At 40.7% G+C, this 20,909-nt stretch overlaps 1 protein-coding gene across 1 annotated transcript in view; it reads right to left on the bottom strand.

The window, feature by feature from the left end:
• Positions 1-20,909, bottom strand: part of PHEX (phosphate regulating endopeptidase X-linked) — a 230,315-nt gene that overhangs the window by 140,057 nt on the left and 69,349 nt on the right. Inside the window, exons 10-11 of the mRNA XM_078362509.1 lie at positions 8,877-8,970; positions 5,828-5,956 (exon numbers count right to left, since the gene is read on the bottom strand). Of these exons, the coding sequence (XP_078218635.1) occupies positions 5,828-5,956; positions 8,877-8,970 (223 nt within the window). The remainder of the gene's footprint in view (positions 1-5,827; positions 5,957-8,876; positions 8,971-20,909) is intronic.

The raw sequence follows: 20,909 nt of genomic DNA, 5'->3' as shown, positions 1-20,909 counted from the left end.
CATGCCACTGCACTACAGCCTGGGCAAAAGAAGGAGACTCCATCTTGGGGTGGGGGGGAGGCAATGGTATCCCCAGGACATATTTAATTTGGCCTCCAGAATACTGGCAAAGATTTAAAATATAAGATTCCATATAAATATCCAGATATTTTACTTCTCTCAGAAAACAAAAACCCGAAATCTGTCTAGCACCTTGAGCCCTGCATTTCTGCATGAAAACAATTGGCTGGAGACAAGTCTTGGCTGAATCCTGGATAGCCCATTCACCACTCCACAAGCCCACTTCACTACTACTGTATCCCCAACACCAAGGTCAATGGCGATTACCATTTATTATTATACTTGCCCTGGCTTTTGCCTACACCCAGTCGGCGTTATTCGTGCATATTATTTAATGGTACTCACTGACCATGAGGGTATTTGAGCTTGGAACCCCTGGCTTCGGCTTGATAGAGTCCTTTACACCTCCAGGCACTGAACATCTTTAATTTGCATATTACAGTTCATGCAGTCCCTGAGCCAATGAGAACTATGCCTCTGAGGTGCTTGCCTCAGAGTAGGGTCAGGAACTTGTTTCTGCCTCTAAGATAGTATTCCAGAAAATGTGAAATATCCTCACCAGCTAGCACCTTGACTGATTCCCACCCTGTTCCCAGGCCATGAATCCTGGTGTTGCTTAAGTGAGTCCTGCCTCTCTGATATTAAAGCCCCACTTGAAACAGTTGGCCAGGGAAATAAACGCCGCCCTCCCAGTGCTGGCTACTAGTAACCTCTCACCTAGAAAATGAATCCTGCCATATTGAGCTCAAGGGATCCTTCCTATTTAGACCAGCAAGGTTTAATATGGTAGTCACTTAGCAACATTGAAATGTGCCTAGTCCCAAATAAGATATGCTGTAAATATAAAATACACATGGAGTTTCAGAGACAGTATAAAATAAGGCCTATAAACTATTATATTAGTAATCTTACTTTATTTTTTTGAGGCAGGGTCTCACTCTATTACCCAGGCTGGAGTGCAGTGCCATAATTTTGGCTCACTGCAGCCTCAACCTCCCAGGCTCAAGTGATCCTCCCGCCTCAGCCTCCTGAGTAGCTGACACTACAGGCATGTGTCATCTTATCTGGCTTTTTATTTTTTTGTAGAGATGGGCTCTCACTCTGTGGCCTAGGTTGGTCTCGAACTCCCAGTCTCAAGGGATCCTCCCACCTCAGCCTCCCAAAGTGCTGAGATTACAGGTGTGAGCACCATACCTGGCCTCATATTAGTAAATTTATGTTAATTATGTGTTGAAATGAGAATATTTTAGATAAATTGGATTAAACTATAGTTAATTTCACCTGTGTCCTTTCATTTTATTGTGGCTACTAGAAAATTTTAAATTACTTATGTGTATATATATATAAAATTACATATGTATATATGTATATAAAATTACATACACATATGGCTCATCTTCTAGTTCAATTGGATAGTGCTACTTTGGACTGCAGAGACAAAGCAACACTTGCAGCCAATCCCACACGAGTTAAGGCTCTGTCCCACTAGCTGGAAGGCAAGGGATTGTACTATACCACCTCTTTGGGTGGCTTTCTGTTGAAGGACTCTCCTTTTCTACATGCTATTCTTCATTTCTAATTAAATTTGCTAAATTCCCATGGCTATGTGTGTGAATGAGTATGAGAGTGTTGGTGTTTTGGTGTGTCCAAATGCACACTTGCGTGCGGGAAGTCTTAACGAAACACTAACGTGGAATTATGTGTTTTCCCCAGTGAAAAAGAAGAGAACTCTGATAGGTAGGAAACCTCAATGTGATCTGCTATCTCCTACTCACTTTCTAAAACAGACGGTGCCAACCACAGGCAGTTGGGCCAACTCTGTCATCCAGAGGTTCTAGAACAGAGACACTGAGGAGAAGTGGGGCAGGAGTCTCTTAGTAAAACCTAGGTATCCGTTTTCCAAAGATAACTAAAAAGTTGGTGGGTGGGGAACCAAGCCTGGAGGTGGTAACGCAGGGCTTTTCACAGTCCATTTAAACCAATCTGAATCACAGAAATTTTTATCTAAAAATTAAAGCGGTTACTCGCACTAATGCAACCACTTTTGGTAAATAAAGTATTGCTATTCGTGTCAACTGGCCTGGCCTGCTCTTGTGAGTCACCAGGGCCTGCTTTTTGGTGGTAACTGTTTACAAACAAATGAATCATGAGAAGACCTTGCTGACCAAAGTGTGGTCCTGGACCAGCAGAGCAGTCACACCTGGAAGCTTGTTAGGCAAATTCATGGATCCTACCCCAAACACAACTTAAAACAACAAAACAAACAAAACCCTTGTTAAAATGCAATGAGAATCTGCATTTTAACAAGAAGATGCTCATGTGATTCATTTACCCATGTAACTTTGAGAAGTACCTGAAGTTTAACCTTCTGACTATATTCATTCACTTAACTAACTTTTTTGGTAAGTAAACAATGGCAGACAGCCTTTCATCTGAGTTAGAGTCTCTGGCATTTGCCCCTTTGGGGATCTTTCTATTTTTCTTTTTCTGTAGACTGTAGCTAATTATACAGAATGTTTTTCAAGTAAATCAGTGGTTCCAGGTGGTTCTTGGATAGGAGCCCTGTAAAAAAAAAAGGCTATAAAAGGCCACATATTTCTCTTATAAGTTTCCAACTCAAGTATTCCCTGAGGAAAACAGCTCCTGCACAAGGGAGGCAAATAATTTTACCTTAAAGAGATGAGTACGTGTGTAACTACCACCCTGCCCCCATATACATCAAAGGACATCAAAATAAGGGGGGAGATTGCCAAAATCAACTTTATTTGAGAAAAACAAGTTCAATCTGCATACTTTTCATATTAGTTAAAATTCTTCTACTGCCAAAAAACCTCCTGCTGTAAATTTTTTTTAAATCTTCCATTATCCTTTAATTGTTTTTATAGCCTTCCCAGAGCTTATAATATTACCACTGTGATTATCTGATAAGATCTCATTCTGTTTACTCTGACCAAGGAGCAAAAGAAAACACACAATGAGAATATTGAGTATTTTGAAGACATTAATTCTTCAGTGAAATTGTCTGCAAGGAAGCTGCGAGGTTCACACATAAAGTCTCATACTCAAAGACTGTAAAAACAGGTTCCCAGACCAAACTGAGGGTCAGGCTGCTATTTCTTGTGGCCCAATAACAAGATGCAGATGAACTGGGGAGGAAGAGAGTTTTATTTTCTGTAACTGGTTACCGGGAGAAAGCCTGGAAATTATCGCCAGAACAATTCCAAATTACAAAGTTTTCCAGAGCTTATATACCTTCAAAGCTATATGTCTACATGTAAGTGGGCATTCATCTAAAGACATAAATGAAAACTTCTTTTAATCTACAACTAGGTCTGAGTCCTGAAGACCTTCTTCTGGAGCCTCGGTAAGTTTATCTAATCTAAATAAATGGGTCTAGGTGCTGAGGTGATTAACCTTATCTGTCTCCTGCTAAATCATAAAGGTTTGGGGAGTTCCTTTAGACCCCAATAAACTTGTTTGCAGAGGCCTAGGGAGTTTCTTCAGATCCCCAATAAAACATGTTTAATCCTAAAAGGGTCCTGTTAAGAATTCATTCGTTATCTTGTCATGCTTCAAGGAGCAGGAAAAGCCTACGCAAAACTCTTGGTGGGCTCTTTGTTATCTTCCAGCCTTTGTATAAGAGCACGGGTCAATCAGCTTCTAATGTTTAACCTGGCTACTCAGTCAGTGTGGGACAGTTGTGATGGAGCCCTGCATTAGTGAGATCTGGCCTACCACAAATGTACTTAGATATGGTATTACAAAGCAAATTTGAGTGCATAATATATAATCATGTATATTATGTATCAGTAATGACTATGTACTGATACATAATACTAACCATTTGGTATTATTGTGTATCACTACATGATACCAATCATTTGAACAATCATGACATAATAATGCCTTTGACCTTAAATTCAGCGATTGACCACCTGCATCCAAGCTGCTCATATATTTTTATCTGATTGACTACATGGATTGTTATTAATCATACCTGGATCTTTTCCTTCATGACATTTGTAAAATATAATTCATCAAAAAAGAGATGCAGACAAAAAAAACCTGGCCAAATCCAAATTTCTAATTCAAAATACACCCTCTCAGTAGTGAAAAAACAAATAACCTGATTTAAAAAAAAATAGACAAAAGACCTGAATGGACAGTTTTTTAAAGAAGACATATAAACAGCAGGTATATGAAAAGGTTTTCATCACTAATCATCAGGGAAATGCAAATCAAACCATAATGAAATATCACTTCACTACCTCTTAGGATGGCTGTGATCAAAAATTTAAGAGGTGAGCGTTGGCAAGGTATTCCCGGGATAAAAAGGGAATGCTCTGTGCTGTTGGTAAGAATGTAAACTCCCATTATGGAAAATGGCATGGCAAATCTTCAAAAAATTAAGAATAGGACTACCATTCAATCCAGCCATCCCACTACTGGGTATATATCCAAAGGAAGTAAAATCAGTATATGGAAGAAAGATCTGCACCCTCATGTTTATTGCAGCATTATTCATAATAGCCAAGTTAAGGAATAAACCTAAATATTCTTCAATAGATGAACAGATAAGAAAAATGTGGTATGTGTGTATATATGTGTGTGTGACACACAATGGATTAATATTCAGCCTTATATGAAGAAAATCCTGCCTTTTGCAACAACACAGATAAAGCTGAAGGACATTACGCTAAGTGAAATAAGCCAGACACAGAAAGACAATATATGTAGAATATTTATATAAACGTTAAAATATAGAAGCAGGAGTTGCCAGGGGCTAGAGGCAGGGAAATAGGGAGATGTTGATCAAAGGATACAAACCTATAGTTCTAAGATGAATAAGTTCTGGGAATCTAAAATATGGCATGGTGACTATAGTTACTAATAATGTATTACATACTTGAATTTGCTAAGAGAGTAAATCTTAAGTGTCCTCACCCCCCCACACACACACACACACAAACAGTGGTAAATAAGTGTGGCGACAGATGTGTCAAATCATCATGTTGTATGCTTTGTGTTTGTTTTGAGACAGAGTCTCACTCTGTCACCCAAGCTGGAGTACAGCGGCATGATCTCAGCTCACTACAACCTCCATCCTCCCAGGTTCAAGCGATTCTCCTGCCTCAGCCTCCCAAGTGGATGGGATTACAGGCACCTGCCACCATGCCCAGCTAATTTTTGTATTCTTTTTAGTAGAGATGAGGTTTTACCATGTTGGCCAGGCTGACCTTGAACTCCTGACCTCAAGTGATCTGCCCACCTTGGCCTCCCAAAGTGCTAGGATTACAGGCATGAGCCACTGTGCCCTACCGTATACTTTGAATATATACAATTGTTGTTAGTCAAATGCACCTCAATAAAGCTAAAAGAAAAAAAAAACCCTTCCAATGCAGTTAAAACAGATGGGGAAGAACACACTGCCACAGTGATGAGTCTCTCTTTAAACTCATGACCTGAAACCTCACCTACACCTGGACATGCCTGCCTTCAAGCAGCTATACCATATTCTCAGTTTATTCACTCTGCCTCTCCCCTGTACAACTACATACCTTCTCTCTCCTCTAATCTTCAATACTTGCTCACTCATCCTCACTCTCATTTGATGACCTTTCTTCCTATTTCACTGAGAAGTTGAAGGAATCTGAAGACTATCCACAAGCCCCTAACACTTGGAAGGCTGCCATTAGCCTGCTGAACATACCCTTGTCGGATCTGAGTAAACTGCATTGTTTTTTACTAGCTGGGGAGCCCCACTTACCATCTCCTTCTTATCTTTCTGGAAGTGCACATCTACAAACATCTTTCCAACAACATAAGGGAGGGCACTTTCAATAAAGTTAACACATTTGTCCCATTGAGGCAGCAAAGTTGTGGTCCCCTGGATTACCTGTGGAAGATAATTGATCCAGATTAAACTTCATTTGGATAAAACCCATGGCTGAAAAAAATTCAAACAACCTGAAGAAAACAGTCTACAAAACATTGCATACCCTAACCCATACATATGTGTCAGATAGTAGAGGCAAAGATAAAATAACTGAAGAAGAAGAAAAAAAAATGCTTGTACCCATTATTTTTAAAATTAAATGAAAATGTTTTAGGCCAGGTGCAGTGGCTCATGTCTGTAATCCCAGCGCTTTGAGAAGCCCAGGTGGGCAGATCACCTGAGGTCAGGAGTTGGAGACCAGCCTGGCCAACATGGTGAAACCACATGTCTACTAAAAATACAACAATTAGCCAGGCATAGTGGCATATGTCTGTAATCCCAGCTACTTAGGAGGCGGAGGTGGAGCACTGCGTGAACCCAGGAGGCAGAGGTTGCAATGAGCTGAGATCAGGCCACTGCACTCCAGCCTGGACAATGCAGTCAGACTGTCTCAAAAAAAAAAAAAAAGAAGAAAGAGAGAGAGAGAGAGAGAAAGAAAGAAGGAAGGAAAGAAAGAAATGTTTTAACAGTTAAAATAATACATTTCTCCTTTCTTCCCAATTTTACCCATTAAAAAAAGAATCTGGACAATGGTATCACTTTTCTGCAGTCAGCAGGGAAATGAGAGGATGTTATTCAAGTGTCCAGATAATAGTTAATATCTACTGAGAACTGAAGTTCCACTAAGAAGGTCTAGAATCAATGGGTGATCAAAGTTCCTGCCCAACGAGGGTTTCCTTGCTGAGTAGCAACTCAACAAGGCAGAGCAGGAGAACATGACCCACCATGAACACAGGGAGCATATTTACATTGTGTCACAGCAAAAAAAACCTCTGGTAAACAAGTAAAATACAGATGTAAATGCTTTGCCCATCTGTTGCGATTATACCATTACAATAAAACATTTACAAACAGGTAAGAAGGTTCCCAAGCAGGATCTGGAAGGCTCAGAGGTTTATTCTTGGGGATAAAAGCAGAGACATAAATATAAAGTTTCCCTTGGAAGTTGGAGTGAAGGCAGGGAGGAAGGGAAGCCCTGAAAATGGTGGCCAGAAGTGTCTTTTAAACAATGTTAGAGCCAAGTTGTTTCGAGGAATGGGATTAAGGCTTAATTTCATCTATTCTTCCTCTGATTTCTGATAACCTCTCTCAGAGGTAAGGGGTGAATCTATTTTTAAAATCTGTAGAGAAAGAGATCCTATAACCTTCTTCATCAATTATATTTAGCACTTCGTGCTCAAGAAACATCCCCTCATACCTAACCTTAAATGTTCACACACTGCTTCTTACACCTCTCTCTCATTGTCTTCACAGTAGGGGTGGAAAGCAGCTGGGCATCATCTTTTATGTGATTCATGGGAGTTAAAAATACACACATGCACATGCACACACACACACACACACACAATCTACTTGTTTTGTATCTTAATCCATTGTTATGACCTAAATATATATATATATGTGTGTGTGTGTGTGTATGTGTGTGTTTTATGCTGTTCTCTGTAAAAATACTTTTTTTTTTTTTTTTGAGACAGAGTCTCCTTCTGTTGTCCAGGCTGGAGTGCAGTGGTATCGTCTCGGCTCACTGCAGCTTCTGCCTCCTGTATTCAAGCAATTCTCCTTCCTCAGCCTCTCGAGTAGCTGGGACTACAGGCATGTGCCACCATGCCCGGCTAATTGATGTATTTTTCATAGAGATGGGTTTTCACCATGTTGGCCAGGCTGGTCTTGAACTCCTGAACTCAAACAATTTGCCCACCTGGGCCTCCCAAAGTGCTGGGATTACAGGCATAAGCCACTGCATCCAGCCCTAAAGTAACTTTATGTGCTAGTGACTTTATAGGGTCAAAGCATATCCAAAATAACTGCACTACAGAGAATGGCCCACTAAGACTTTCTATACTTACTAGTTCCTCTAATAACTAAAATTTCTCTTGAATGAAATCATCACTTATAAGATTCACCATTCACTTAACTTTAAACTGATAAAAAAATAAAAACTGTTTTAAAGATACAAAACCCTTACGGCCTCTAGTGGTAGGAGAATTAGTCAGACATAAGCCTCAAAAACAAAGATGAGAACATAGGTATAAACTGGGAGGCAAGCAAGGGTGGGAGAGAAGCAAAGATTAAAAAGCCAGGTGAGGCCTGGAACAGTGGCTCATGCCTTTAATCCCAGCACTTTGGGAGGCTGAGGTGGGAGGATCACTTGAGCTCTGGAGTTCAATACACACCTGGGCAACATGGCGAGACCCCATCTCTAATAAAAACAAACAAAGAGCCAGGGAGAGAAAAAGAGCAGGGAGAGGAAAACCATCTCAGATGGTTCAGTGAGGTCTCAGAGAAAACTAAATTGGAGCCTCTTGGACCTAGCAAAGGATAGATTCAAAGACGGAAGGTACAGGTAAAGTTTAAGACCAAATTATTTCCAAATTGAAAATGAAACTCTGCCATCTAATACCATGATCGTGCACATTTTAAATATTCAGAATACTGAAAATAAAAGATAGTTACAAATACATCACAAAGAAATGTTAAAATTATAATTACAGTGACCCAGTTAAAAACTCTGGGGAAAATGGGAATACACTGATAAGACGGAGAAGTTTGAAAACAATGTGTGGCCTCACGTATTTCCCTAAATACCTTTATAGAAACCATCAGAGTAGAGCTTGAGTGTTCCTGGCCATATGTAATTTATACCTAAATAAAAATAAATAAGGCACATACACACACACATACACACACACACACACAATAGAGCTGGGGCTACAAACTCTGTCTAATCCCTAAAGGTGATTTTTATTGGATCAGTTAATATATGGACTATTCCAGCATAAAGTTATCCAGTGATGGAACATTGCAACCTTCTTAAACTTACCCTTGAGAATTCCAGCCATCTATACTGAAAGCGCCTGCTAAGGTTTGGAATTCTGGAATAAACCATTCTCCACACCAAATAGTTGGCAATGGTCCTGTTAACAGAGAGAGATGCCCATTTATTGTATTTTAGGTCAATATCTGATACTCTGCAGAGCACCTTAACAAAAACAGTTGGCAAAGCTCCACTGAGAGGCCTCTTGCTCATACAGAAACGCTGAACTTTCATTTGAGAAACTACATAAGATGCTACAACGTCAATAAGCACGACCAAAATTGTCTTGCTTTTCACCACCGAACAGAGATAGATGAAGGAAAGGTTCCAGCCCCGGCCCTCAGAGTGAACATTTTGCTTTCACTCTCAGGGTATAGAGTCCACTGTTACATAGCCTTTCAGGTCTGGAAATTGTGAGTACCTTCACATTACAGCAGATCCTCAAGTAGCATCATTTCATTCAACATCCTTTTGTTTTACAGTTGATAAGAAAAAAAAATCAATTCTGGGCCAGGGTCACTGTCTGTGTGGAGTTCGCACATTCTCCCCAGGTCTGCACAGGTTTTGTCTGGGTACTCTGGTTTCCTCCCACATCTCAAAGATATTCCTGCTAGCTTAATCGGCATGTCTACATGTTCCCATTGTATGAGTGACTGCACCCTGCAAAGGGACGGAGTCCGAGCCAGGGATGGTTCCCGCCTGGTGCCCTGAGCTGCCTAAATAGGTTCCAGCACCTGCAACCCTGAACTGGAATAACTGGGTTAATCATTATCTTACTTGCTTTTATTTGTCTTTCTTAAATGTATGTATAGCTAGCATGTATTCAATGTTTAATACTGGAAGTGTTTTGGTCTTCATTTAGATGCTTGGTGATGTTTTTGTGAGCAAGAATATGCCATAGGAACTTAACTCCTGTTTACATCAATTAGCCTATGGTCAAAATTGCTTTCATTATCCGTCATTTTACTTAAAGTCACAATTTCCAAGAACCTATCAATGATGTTAAGTGAGGACTTACTGGATTAGGTGACTTGATAAAATGCCTATGTATTCTTTGCCTTTGGAAACTACAGCAAAATAATGCCAAGTATCTAATTTCGCACCCTAATCCTATGCTTACTAAATACGTGAGTTTGGACAAGTCACTTAAGGTCTCTGATTTTATCTTTCCTTACCATACAATGGGGTTGACCCTTCCTTATAAGGTTGTTGTAGGATTCAAATAAATAACAAAATGCTTGATAAAGAGTAAATTTCTAGGATTTATTGTCTTTCACTTCCAAATATATGAGCAACCTCATAAGCTAAAGATACATATTTTTTTTAAATCTGTTACATTTTAAGGGTTGCCTTTTTCTATGAGCAAAAGATGACCAACCTCAAAAGAATGTTTGATCTGAGTTAATTCCTAACTCAATAGTGATGATTGATTTTTAATGATCCATTCCCCTCCCAGCTGTGCCATTACCATGGTAACTAATCACACACAATCCTGAAATGGCTTTCCGGTCAGCCAATCACATGAGAGCAGTATAACATGACGCTAAAAGCCCATCAAGAACAAACCACTCTCTCATTTGTATGGCATTCTGACACAGTGGACATGCCCTCCTACTAGTAAAAGGCTTTCCAGCATACACACCCAATACACAGATGTTTAATTTCTATAGAGATATACTAATAGACTAATAGGAATACTTTTAACAAATACAAAAACAGAAATTTCCAAAGATGAGGTAAAATTAACTTAAAAAATCTTCAAAAGTCATTAATTAATCCTTCAAACACCATTGGGTTAATTCTTCAAGACATGGAGTCCATATAGGATTTGGTTAATACAACGGTGACAATGAATATAAATGCACATTTCTTAGAGTCTTCTTGACTATTTCAAAAATTTATGACATGTCGTTGTCAAATTGCCATTGTCCTTCTTACTGTTAGGCCACCATTGTATTTCTCTTGTCATCTGGCTAACCAACATCCCGTAACAGCCTCAGAGAAGGGGCACTTCTGCCAGTTTCTAACTGTTCTCTTGTGCTTACATCAACAGCAGCAATATCAATTCTTGTTTCTCTGCAAGAATGTTTTAAGTGACTTAGCTACATTGTAAGTAGTAAACTAGATAAATTACATAATAAAATTAATAAATCTATAGGTATATGCAAACAGCTTAAGAATTTTTTTTGTTTTTGAGATGGAGGCTCATTTTGTTACCCAGGCTGGAGCGCAATGGCACCATCTCCACTCACTGCAAACTCCGCCTCCTGGGTTCAAGCATTTCTCCTGCCTCAGCCTCCTGAGTAGGTGGATTTACAGACACCTGCCACCACACGTGGCTAATTTTTGTATTTTTTGTAGAGATGGGTTTCACCATGTTGGTCAGGTTGGTTTCAAACTCCTGACCTCAGGTTATCTGCCCTCCTCAGCCTCCCAAAGTGCTGGGATTACAGGTGTGAGCCACTGCACTGGCCAAGATTATTTTTAACATACTGAATGAAAACAAGCCTGTGAGGATGACAGTGCCCCTCTCACATGTTCCATATGGATCACATTAAGGGTCCACAGCCAGTAATATAGAACTCAACAAAGCCTAATTTTTTTTCTTTATAGGGTTTTATTTCAATAGCTTTTGGGATATAAGTGGTTTGGGGTTATATGGATACACTGTATAGTGATGAAGTCTGAGATTTAGTGCACCTGTCACCCAAGTGATATACACTGGACCCAATCCGTAGTTTTTTATCCCTCAACCCCTTCCCAACCTTCCTGATTCTGAGTCTCCAAAGACCATTATACCACTCTTTTAAATTTAAAAAATAAAGATATACAAGTTCTAAAATGATCTTCTCAGACCCAATAGATCTTGTTAGGGTATGCATATTCCCCTAAGATACCACCACCCTAATCAGCAAAGTCTAGCCCTTGCCCATCTCTGCTGAGGCCACTATAATAAATGCAGTTTGGGGTCATTCCTTTGGCTCCTTTGCCTACATCTCTACTCCTTAATAGGACAAGAGTGCTCACTGAGCACTCAGTGTTGGCCAAGTATTGTTCCAGATGCCATGAGGAATGTAAAGAAATAAGAACCCAGCACCTACAGTTAGAGAACTCAAAATCCAGCTGGGAACACACGACTTTAGACGTCAGCTTGTTCATGCAATCAGTTGTTTAATTGAAGGGACACACTGTAAGTATATAACTGATCTTTCTTTCATTCACTCAATCAATACATCCTGAGCACCCACATATATACTACGTGATGGGGAGATGGAGAGTTCCTGATTTCCTGAAACTTTTTGCTGAGCAGGGGACATGAGGCAAGTATATAATGATTTGGTAGACCCTAATGCCCAAAAGTACGTGCCAGACACTTCACTGTAAGGACAGCACACTTCAGACTGAGGGCTAAGAGCAAGCTACATGAGAGGAGCATGCTGAGAGGTTAAAATGCTATGATGTTGCAAACAGGAACGTGAACTCTAGACAGGCTAAACAATGGTGGAATCAGCTGACGTGTTGGAGAGGATGGTGAGCAAGATTATCACTCAAGATGTGGGAAGAAAGGCCAGCCACACTGGGAAGATGCAGACAGCAACCAGGGTATGGTGTCTAGCACATCAATGAGCCAATCCTGGTCCTAGTGCAAGGACTGTAAGTTCTTTCTTTCTAAAATATCGCTTGCCAGGTGTGTGAACCATGCTGGATCCATAGGTGGAGATGAGGAGGTCACCAGCCAGCAGATGTCCTTTCATGAATTCAAAAGATATTCCCTCAAGGTGGTGATGAGCCTGAATAACTGGGGAAGTTGTTGGGGGCCCGATGGTGGTGGTGGAAAAGGCAGTATGGCAAAGGACACTGGGGTTTGAGACATAGGAACCCTTCCAGCTCACCTGAAATCATCCCTTTTAGGGATCTCACATTAACTATGATCTTCACAGTGCTGCTATAAGAGAGATGTTATTACACCCATTTTATATATGAGGAAACTCCAGGCTTAGAATCATTAAGTAAACTCACAATCACATATTTGGAGAGTCTCAAACTAGTACAATCACCTGGGGAAGTTTTTAAAAGACCACATGCCTAGGTGACCCCAGGCCAATTAAGTCACAATCTCTAAAGTGGGACCCAGCATAAATATTGCTTATAAATCTCCTCAGCTAAGCCCAATATGAGGCCAAGTTGAAGAACCACTGCAATAAGGAACGGATGCCGGACCAGACCCAGGTGTGTCTAACTCTAAAGCCTGCACGCTTTTCCCTATGCCACACAGTGATAAATTAAAGCCTCTAATTTTTTTTTTTTTTTTTGAGACAGAGTTTCACTGACTCCTGTCACCCAGGCTGGAGTGCAATGGCATGATCTCGACTCACTGCAGCCTCAACCTCCTGGGCTCAAGGGATCCTCCTGCCTCAGCCTCCCAAGTAGCTAGGATTACAGGCATGCGCCACTGTGCCCAGCTAAATTTTTTTTGTATTTTTGGTAGAGATAGGTTTCACTATTTTGCCAGGCTGGTCTCAAGCTCCTGCACTCAAGCGATCCGCCCAACTCAGCCTCCCAAGTTGCTGGGATTACAGTCATGAGCCACCACACCTGGCCAAAGCCTCTAATTTAGCTAAGATTTAGCTAAGATTTCCTGGCCAGTCACAGAAACCCCAACACAGTCCAACAGAGATGCTTCACAGAAATCTATGGGCACAAAAAGAATAATGAGGACTTCCTGGCCAAGGCATTACAAAGGTGATAGCATAACAACTAGACCTCTGCGAGCCGGAAGCTGGAATGCTGAGGAGTTCACACAGTGAGATGATGGCACTGATGAGTTTCTTCAGTCTGTTATAAATACACTGACAGAATGCTATGGAGCATAGTTCTGGAGTGCTAATATTACCACGCCAGGAACAGATATAACCATAATGACTGAATCACTTTCACCTAATGTTCAGATACATCAAAAAGCAAAAATCAGCCTCAGCAACAGTCCTTGAAAATAACACATAATATCCTTTTTTTCCAAAAAGAACACATTTTCAGCCATATGGTAATTTCCCCAAGTGGCAATAAATAAAACAGAGAAAGGCAAAGCATCTCAGAAGAGAACCTACCACAAAGAGAGCAACATGAAATCATTTGCTAAAGCCTCTGACTTGGAAGATTTTTTTTTTTAATTTTTAGATTTAGGATGTTCAATTGGTAAGTATAATGCAAATATTCCAAAATCTGAATAAATCCAAAATCGGAAACACTTCTGATCCCAAGTATTTGGATAAGGGATACTCAACCTGTAGTAGCAGCTTCTACTTGTATTTCATTTAAGAGATCATAAAATACCTTCTTTGATCTTTATAACAGTGCTGTGAGGTGATGATGATGATTATTATTATTATTATATTCATTTTCAGATGAATTAAACAATCGTAAGAGGTCAAGGGACTTCCAAGAATGCATCAAATCCAGGACTCATATCTGGGTTTTCAGATTCCAGAGCTTGCATTTGCTCCTCTCCGTCTTACTATCTGAAGTGAGCCACAGGGGTTCTTCCTAAAGGCTCTCAAAGCCAGAGATCTTCCTAAATCCTACAGGCTGCCCAAAGGTATATCTAAGGCAGTGATTCTGAAAGTGTGTCCCTGAGTCAGCAGCTTCAACATCATCTGAGAACTTGTTAAAAAAATTCCTAGGCTTCACCCCAGAACTGCTGAATCAGAATTTGTGGGGCTGGGGGCCAGCAGCCTGTATTTAAGCAAGCCCTCTGAGGGATTCTGACATGTGTCAGGTTTGAGAACAGCTGGTCTAGGAAAACTCCATCTCATCTTTCTGCACACACAGCTCAACCAGGACTTCCTAAATCCCACATCAGTCCTTCTTAAACTTGAACATTTATAAAACTCCTGGGGATCTTATTCAATTTCAGACTCTGATTCAGTAGGTATGGGGCAGAGCCTGAGAGTCTGCATTTCTGACAAACTCCTTGGTAATGTCTCTGCTGCTCATCTGTAGGCCATTGTTTAACTAGCAAGGCCCTAGATCACTCTCAGAAAAGCTGGCCCCCAGGAGATGTCCACCTAACAGCACATTTTCCAGGTCATCCTTTGGCAACATGCAATAAGAATCATCTTACTTTAATGTACACTGTACTTGTTTTATATGAAAATAAAACTAAAGACAGGAATAATTGCAGGGCCTTGGCAAAACTCCAAGAGTTTTCTCTAGGCCAGTCTTCTAAAAAACAAAACAACAACAAAAATAAAACAGTCCTGGTGCAGATGATCTCCATGGGGTGGGACCAGGTCTGGCCTGGAAGAAGAGACCACGTCAACTCCTCCTGCTGCCATCCTTCCTCAGCCTCTCCTCCTCCCACTCTTACTCCTCAGATAAAAGTAGACGGGAAGGGTCTGAGGCAGCCTCAAATCAGGAGTGAGGAGGAGAACTGAGGGAGACAGAAAGGGAGGGAAGTCTATAGTGCTCCTCACCCAGTGATGCGCTAGTAAATGCTACTAACTGCCTTGTCCAGAAAAAAAATAATTTGTTGCATTTGCCAATTTCCATGGTGTCAAAATCCCCCATAGTTGAATTCAAACTACCAACATGAGATCACTGAACATGTAGTTAGGAGGAGATGCATATAACATGAGGGATCATCACTCCCTCCTTACCCTCTTTCCACCTCCAACAACAGCTCTTGGTCCCCCCAGGCAGCCTCCAGCTCATTCCTCCAAGGGTCCCTCCCTGGCCACCTACTCCCTTGGAGTGCAAGGGCTGATGTGGTCTTTAACACCACCATCACTGGAGAATCTCATTGCTCTAATTCTGTATCACATACCACCTACCAAAGAGTCAGTGCCACTGTCCCCACAGCCACTCAGAAAGAGAGGCCTAGTCCCCTAGACTGGCAGTGGGAGTGATATAAAAGGAGAGAAGCAGCAATTGAGAAGCAAGCAGCTGAAAGAAAATAACAATCCCATCAAAAAGTGGACAAAGGACAGAACAGATAATTCTCAAAAGAAGATACACAAAGGACCAACAAACATGAAAAAATGCTCAACATCACTAATTATCAGGGAAGTGCAAAACCACAATGAGATATCATCTCACTCCTGTGAGAATGGCCATAATCAAAAATCAAAAACAGATGTTGGTGTGGATGCATTACACTGCTGCTAGCAATGTAAACTAGTACAACCACTAGAGAAAACAGTATGGAGATTTCTTAAAGAACTAAAAGTAGAACTACCGTTTGATCCAGTAATCCCACTACCAGGTATCTACTAAGGAAACAAAGTCATTATACAAAAAAGACACTTGCACATCTGTGTTTATAGCAGCATAATTTGCAATTGCAGAAATATAGAACCAACATAAATGCCCATCAACCAATGAATGGATAAAGAAAATGTGGTATATATACACCATGGAATACTACTCAGCCATAAACAGGAACAAAATAATGGCATTCACCGCAGCCTGGATACAGGTGAAGATGAGCATTCTAAGTGAAGTAACTCAGGAATGGAAAACCATATATTATATGTTGTCATTTACAAGCAGGAGGTAAGCTATGAGAATGCAAAGGCATAAGAATGATATAATGGACTTTGGGGACTCAGGGAGAAGGGTGGGGGGATGGTAAGTGATAGAAGACTACACACTGGGTACAGTGTACACTGCTCAGGTGATGGCTGCACCAAAATCTCAGAAATCACCAATAAAGAACTTTTCCATGCAACTAAACGTCACTTGCTCCCCTAAAATTAAAATTAAAAAATAAGAAATGAACAGCTGATACCAACACGGGATAGCTTTGAAACCCTGAAAATTGCAGAATTGCCAAAGCTAGCAATATCTAACTTGCTGAGGGTACAAAATGCTAGTATTTCCAAAATAAGCAGAGAAGCACCTGAAAAGTATCTCTTTTCCACACAGAGACATTTATGGAAAAAATGAGATATGACACACAAATGAGGGGGACCCCATTTAGAATCTGCTGTGCTTCCTCTTAGATATGATATTGGCCAAGTTGCTTAACCTCACTTTCTCATCTGTAAAATGGGAACAACCCATAGAACTGCTGTAAAGATCAAAGATAATGTTTAACCATAATGGCGGTTAACTTCATCATTTTACCTGTATATTACTTTCATAGGCAGATTCTAAAAACACAGGCACTGCAGAGATGCCCAATGTGAGAAGGCTTGGCTGGCTCTTTCTTCAATGGTGCATCCAGGGGAAAGGTAGGAGGTGGGAGGATCCTCAGAACATTAATCTGATGGTTTTCCTCTACATATCCTGAATCCAAACTGGCCCCTCAGCTCTCTAGCCCCCTGCCTTGTAGGCAACACCCAGGTTCACACTGGCTCCACCATTCAAGATGCTCACCAGCCCCTTTTCTCCATTCTCCCCTACCTAGAAAACTCCCCTTTATCCTTTGGGGTTCCATTCATATGTCACCTCCTTGTGGTTGTGATGGGGTAACTGGTTAACTTCTAGCATTTTTAAAGTGTCTACTACGTGAGAAGCACTGTGCCAGGCCTCAACACTTAAGAAAGCAATCACAAGAGAGCCTGCCAGAAGCAACCTAAGTGTCCATCAACAGATGAATGGATTTTAAAAATGGTACATATACACAATGGAGTACTACTCAGCCATAAAAAAGAATGAGAGCCTGTCATTTCCAGCAACATGAATGGAACTGGAGATCATAATGTTAAATGAAATAACCAAACTTCACATGTTCTCACTTACTTGTGGGAGCTAACAATTAAAATAATTGAACTCATATAGAGAATAGAAGGGTGGTTACTGGAGGGTGGGAAGGGTAGTGGAGGGGAGGGAGGGAAGTAGGGATGGTTAACGGGTACAAAAAAATCAAAAGAATGAATAAAACCTAGTATTTGCTAGTGCAACAGGGTAACTATAGTCAAAAATAATGTAACTGTACATTTTAAAATAAATAAAACAGTATAATTGGATTGTTTGTAACACAAAGGACAAATGCTTGAGGGGATAGATACCCCATTTACCTTGATGTGGTTATTATGCATTGCATGCCGGTATCAAAATGTCATGTACCCACAAAAAATAAAAACTAAAAAAAAAGAGTGCCTGCCATCAGGTGCTCACTGTGTCATAGAGGTAGGAAGCAGGGAAGCATTTGCCATTGAGAAAAAAGTAGTCATTTCAAGAAAATGAGATATGCTCTTTGATAAAGGCATGTCTAGAGAAACTCCTTTTCCTCCTCAGCATACAGCTAAACTGCATTTCCTGGTCTTCCCTACAGCTAGATGAGTCACAAAACTGAGTTCTGGCTTATGGAATATGGGTAGAAGTGACATATCCCACTTCTAGGCCTTCCCACCAAAACCTATACAATCCTCCACCCTCTCTGTTTCTCCATCCTCCAGCTGAATACAGAGGATGCCAAACATCCAAGGGAGGGCAGAGCCACAAGATGGAAGGAGTCTGGGTTGCTGAGTCACTACTTAGAAGAAAGCTTCCTTACAGGGACACCTATGTTCAGACTCTTCCATGAGCAGAGGATACAATTTAGCCAATGAGTGTTTAGAGGTGCTGGTTATAGCAACTGGCATATCCTAACTAATATGGCAACTATGGGAACCCAAGAAGACTTTTCCTCAAGTAGCCTTATAATGCTACATGAGTGGTGATCAAGCATGATCGTCAATGGAAAAACATCACCATAGTCTGCAAATAAAATGCTGTCAGACTTCTCATGATGTGTATATTATCTTGAAATCTCACAAGAATATGCAGAATACAAGTTTTTTATGAATTGATTGTTGAGGGATAAATCATGTGAAAGAGATTTGGGTTTTGGCTTTATTTTTATTTATTTTTTAAGACAGAATCTCTCTGTCACCCAAGCTGGAGTGCAGTGGTGTGTGTGACCTTGGCTCACTGAAACCTCCATCTCCTGGGTTCAAGCAATTCTCCTGCCTCAGCCTCCCAAGTAGCTGGGATTACAGGCGTCATCCACCATGCCCAACTAATTTTTGTTTTTTAGTAGAGATGGGGTTTCATTATGTTGGCCAGGCTGGTCTTGAACTCCTGGCCTCAAGTGATCCACCCACCTACACCTCCCAAAGTGCTGGGATCACAGGTGTGAACCACTACACCTGGCAAATTTCTGTCTTTATTTTTAAATGAAGCTTTATATGTACATAACAGCTGAGGTGGTTTTTCCATCTATGTTTATTCTACTGTTGTTCACTATGTTTACATTTGTCCAAGTTATTGTTCTTTAGACAAGAATCAGAGTAAAATCTCCGTCCAAACGTGGCCTTTTCCATTGTTATGAAAGGTCCTGCATTTACCAATTAAAATCATCACGAGAGAGATGCTTTTTCTTATACAGTAAACCAAGTCCCAGTCTAACCCCTGATTGTAAATTAGGCATTTTTGGAAGTAAAATTAATCAGTGTTCAGAAGTACCTACTCTTTTAACATGGATACTAGAAGAAACTGACTCATGAGGTGAAGGATGAATCTATAGCAGGCCAAACTCCACCTTTCCATGGAAATTACCACCAAAATTTAAAATGTGCTCCGTAACTCAATGGCATATGAGTAGAAAATCATTTGGATCATATTTTATAGTATTTGAGAGCTAGGAAGTACTTACGAAGAAATTTTCTAATACAGTGATACCCTCCTGCCCCCCTAAGAAAAGTTAATCATAAGATTCTCCTGGCCAGGCACGGTGGCTCACGCCTGTAATTCCAGTACTTTGGGAGGCCAAGGTGGGTGGATCACCTGAGATCAGGAGTTCAAGACCAGCCTAACCAACATGGAGAAACCCCATCTCTACTAAAAATACAAAAAAAATTAGCCATGTGTGGTGGCACATGCCTGTAATCCCAACTACTTGGGAGGCTGAAGCAGAAGAATCGCTCGAACCCAGGAGGTGTAGGTTGCAGTGAGCCGAGATCACGCCATTGCACTCCAGCCTGGCCAACAAGAGGGAAACTCTGACCGCCCCCCCCAAAAAAAAGATCCTCCTGAGGTGCTTGTTTAAAATATAGATTACTTCCAGTCAGATGAAGTTAAAAAAAAAAAAAAAGATAAATACAGATTACTTGGCCTCCCCTTCAGCTCTACTGTATCAGACTCAACAGAGGAGGGCTTTGGAATCTGTATTTTTAGCAAGCACCCAAGGTGATGCTGCTGACATTCCTAGCCCATGAAGCACACACCAAATAGCAAGGCTCTACCCGACAATAAATTACTTACCTCTAGATTCCATGTTCATCTGGAAAATTTTTCAGAGAATCCTAAATGATGGAATTTTAAGTAAATTAATTGTTTCTTCTCTCCCTTTTCTGTGTGTTTTCCTCAATGAACACAGATTACTTTTCTCATCAGAAGGTATCTTAAAAGCAGCTCTTCTCGAGTGTCTAAGGGTTTCTGTAGGGGCATTTTATTCCTAGGACTGCTTTTTTTTTTTTTTTTTGAGACGGAGTTTCGCTCTTGTTTACCCAGGCTGGAGTGCAATGGTGCGATCTCGGCTCACTGCAATCTACGCCTCCTGGGTTCAGGCAATTCTCCTGCCTCAACCTCCTGAGTAGCTGGGATTACAGGCACGCACCACCACGCCCAGCTAATGTTTTGTATTTTTAGTAGAGACGGGGTTTCACCATGTTGACCAGGATGGTCTTGATCTCTTGACCTCGTGATCCACCCACCTCGGCCTCCCAAAGTGCTGGGATTAGCCACCGCGCCCAGCCCCTAGGACTGTTTTAAGTGCCTTTGTTAAAAACATAACTTCTGGCAACATAGCCTCGTCTGAGTCCAAATAAGAAAATATGATTTTAATCATGGCCCAGCAATTAACTCAGTAAAGTGTTTTGTAAACGTGTTGATTCATTTTGTAAACTCTCATTTGTTTTCTGTAGTCAAAGCTGAATGCCTTAACGAACCTGTAAAATTCTCCTTCCTGGACATCATTAAGATTTTTTTTTTTTTTGTAGTACTAAACTAGCAAAGCAACAAATTCTAAAACGTTCTTTTTAAGAAAAAAAATGA

This window comes from Callithrix jacchus, chromosome X (assembly GCF_049354715.1).
Source record: "Callithrix jacchus isolate 240 chromosome X, calJac240_pri, whole genome shotgun sequence".
NCBI lineage: Eukaryota > Metazoa > Chordata > Mammalia > Primates > Cebidae > Callithrix > Callithrix jacchus.
Note: the sequence above shows the minus strand (reverse complement) of the source record. Positions and strands in the feature narration are given on the sequence as shown.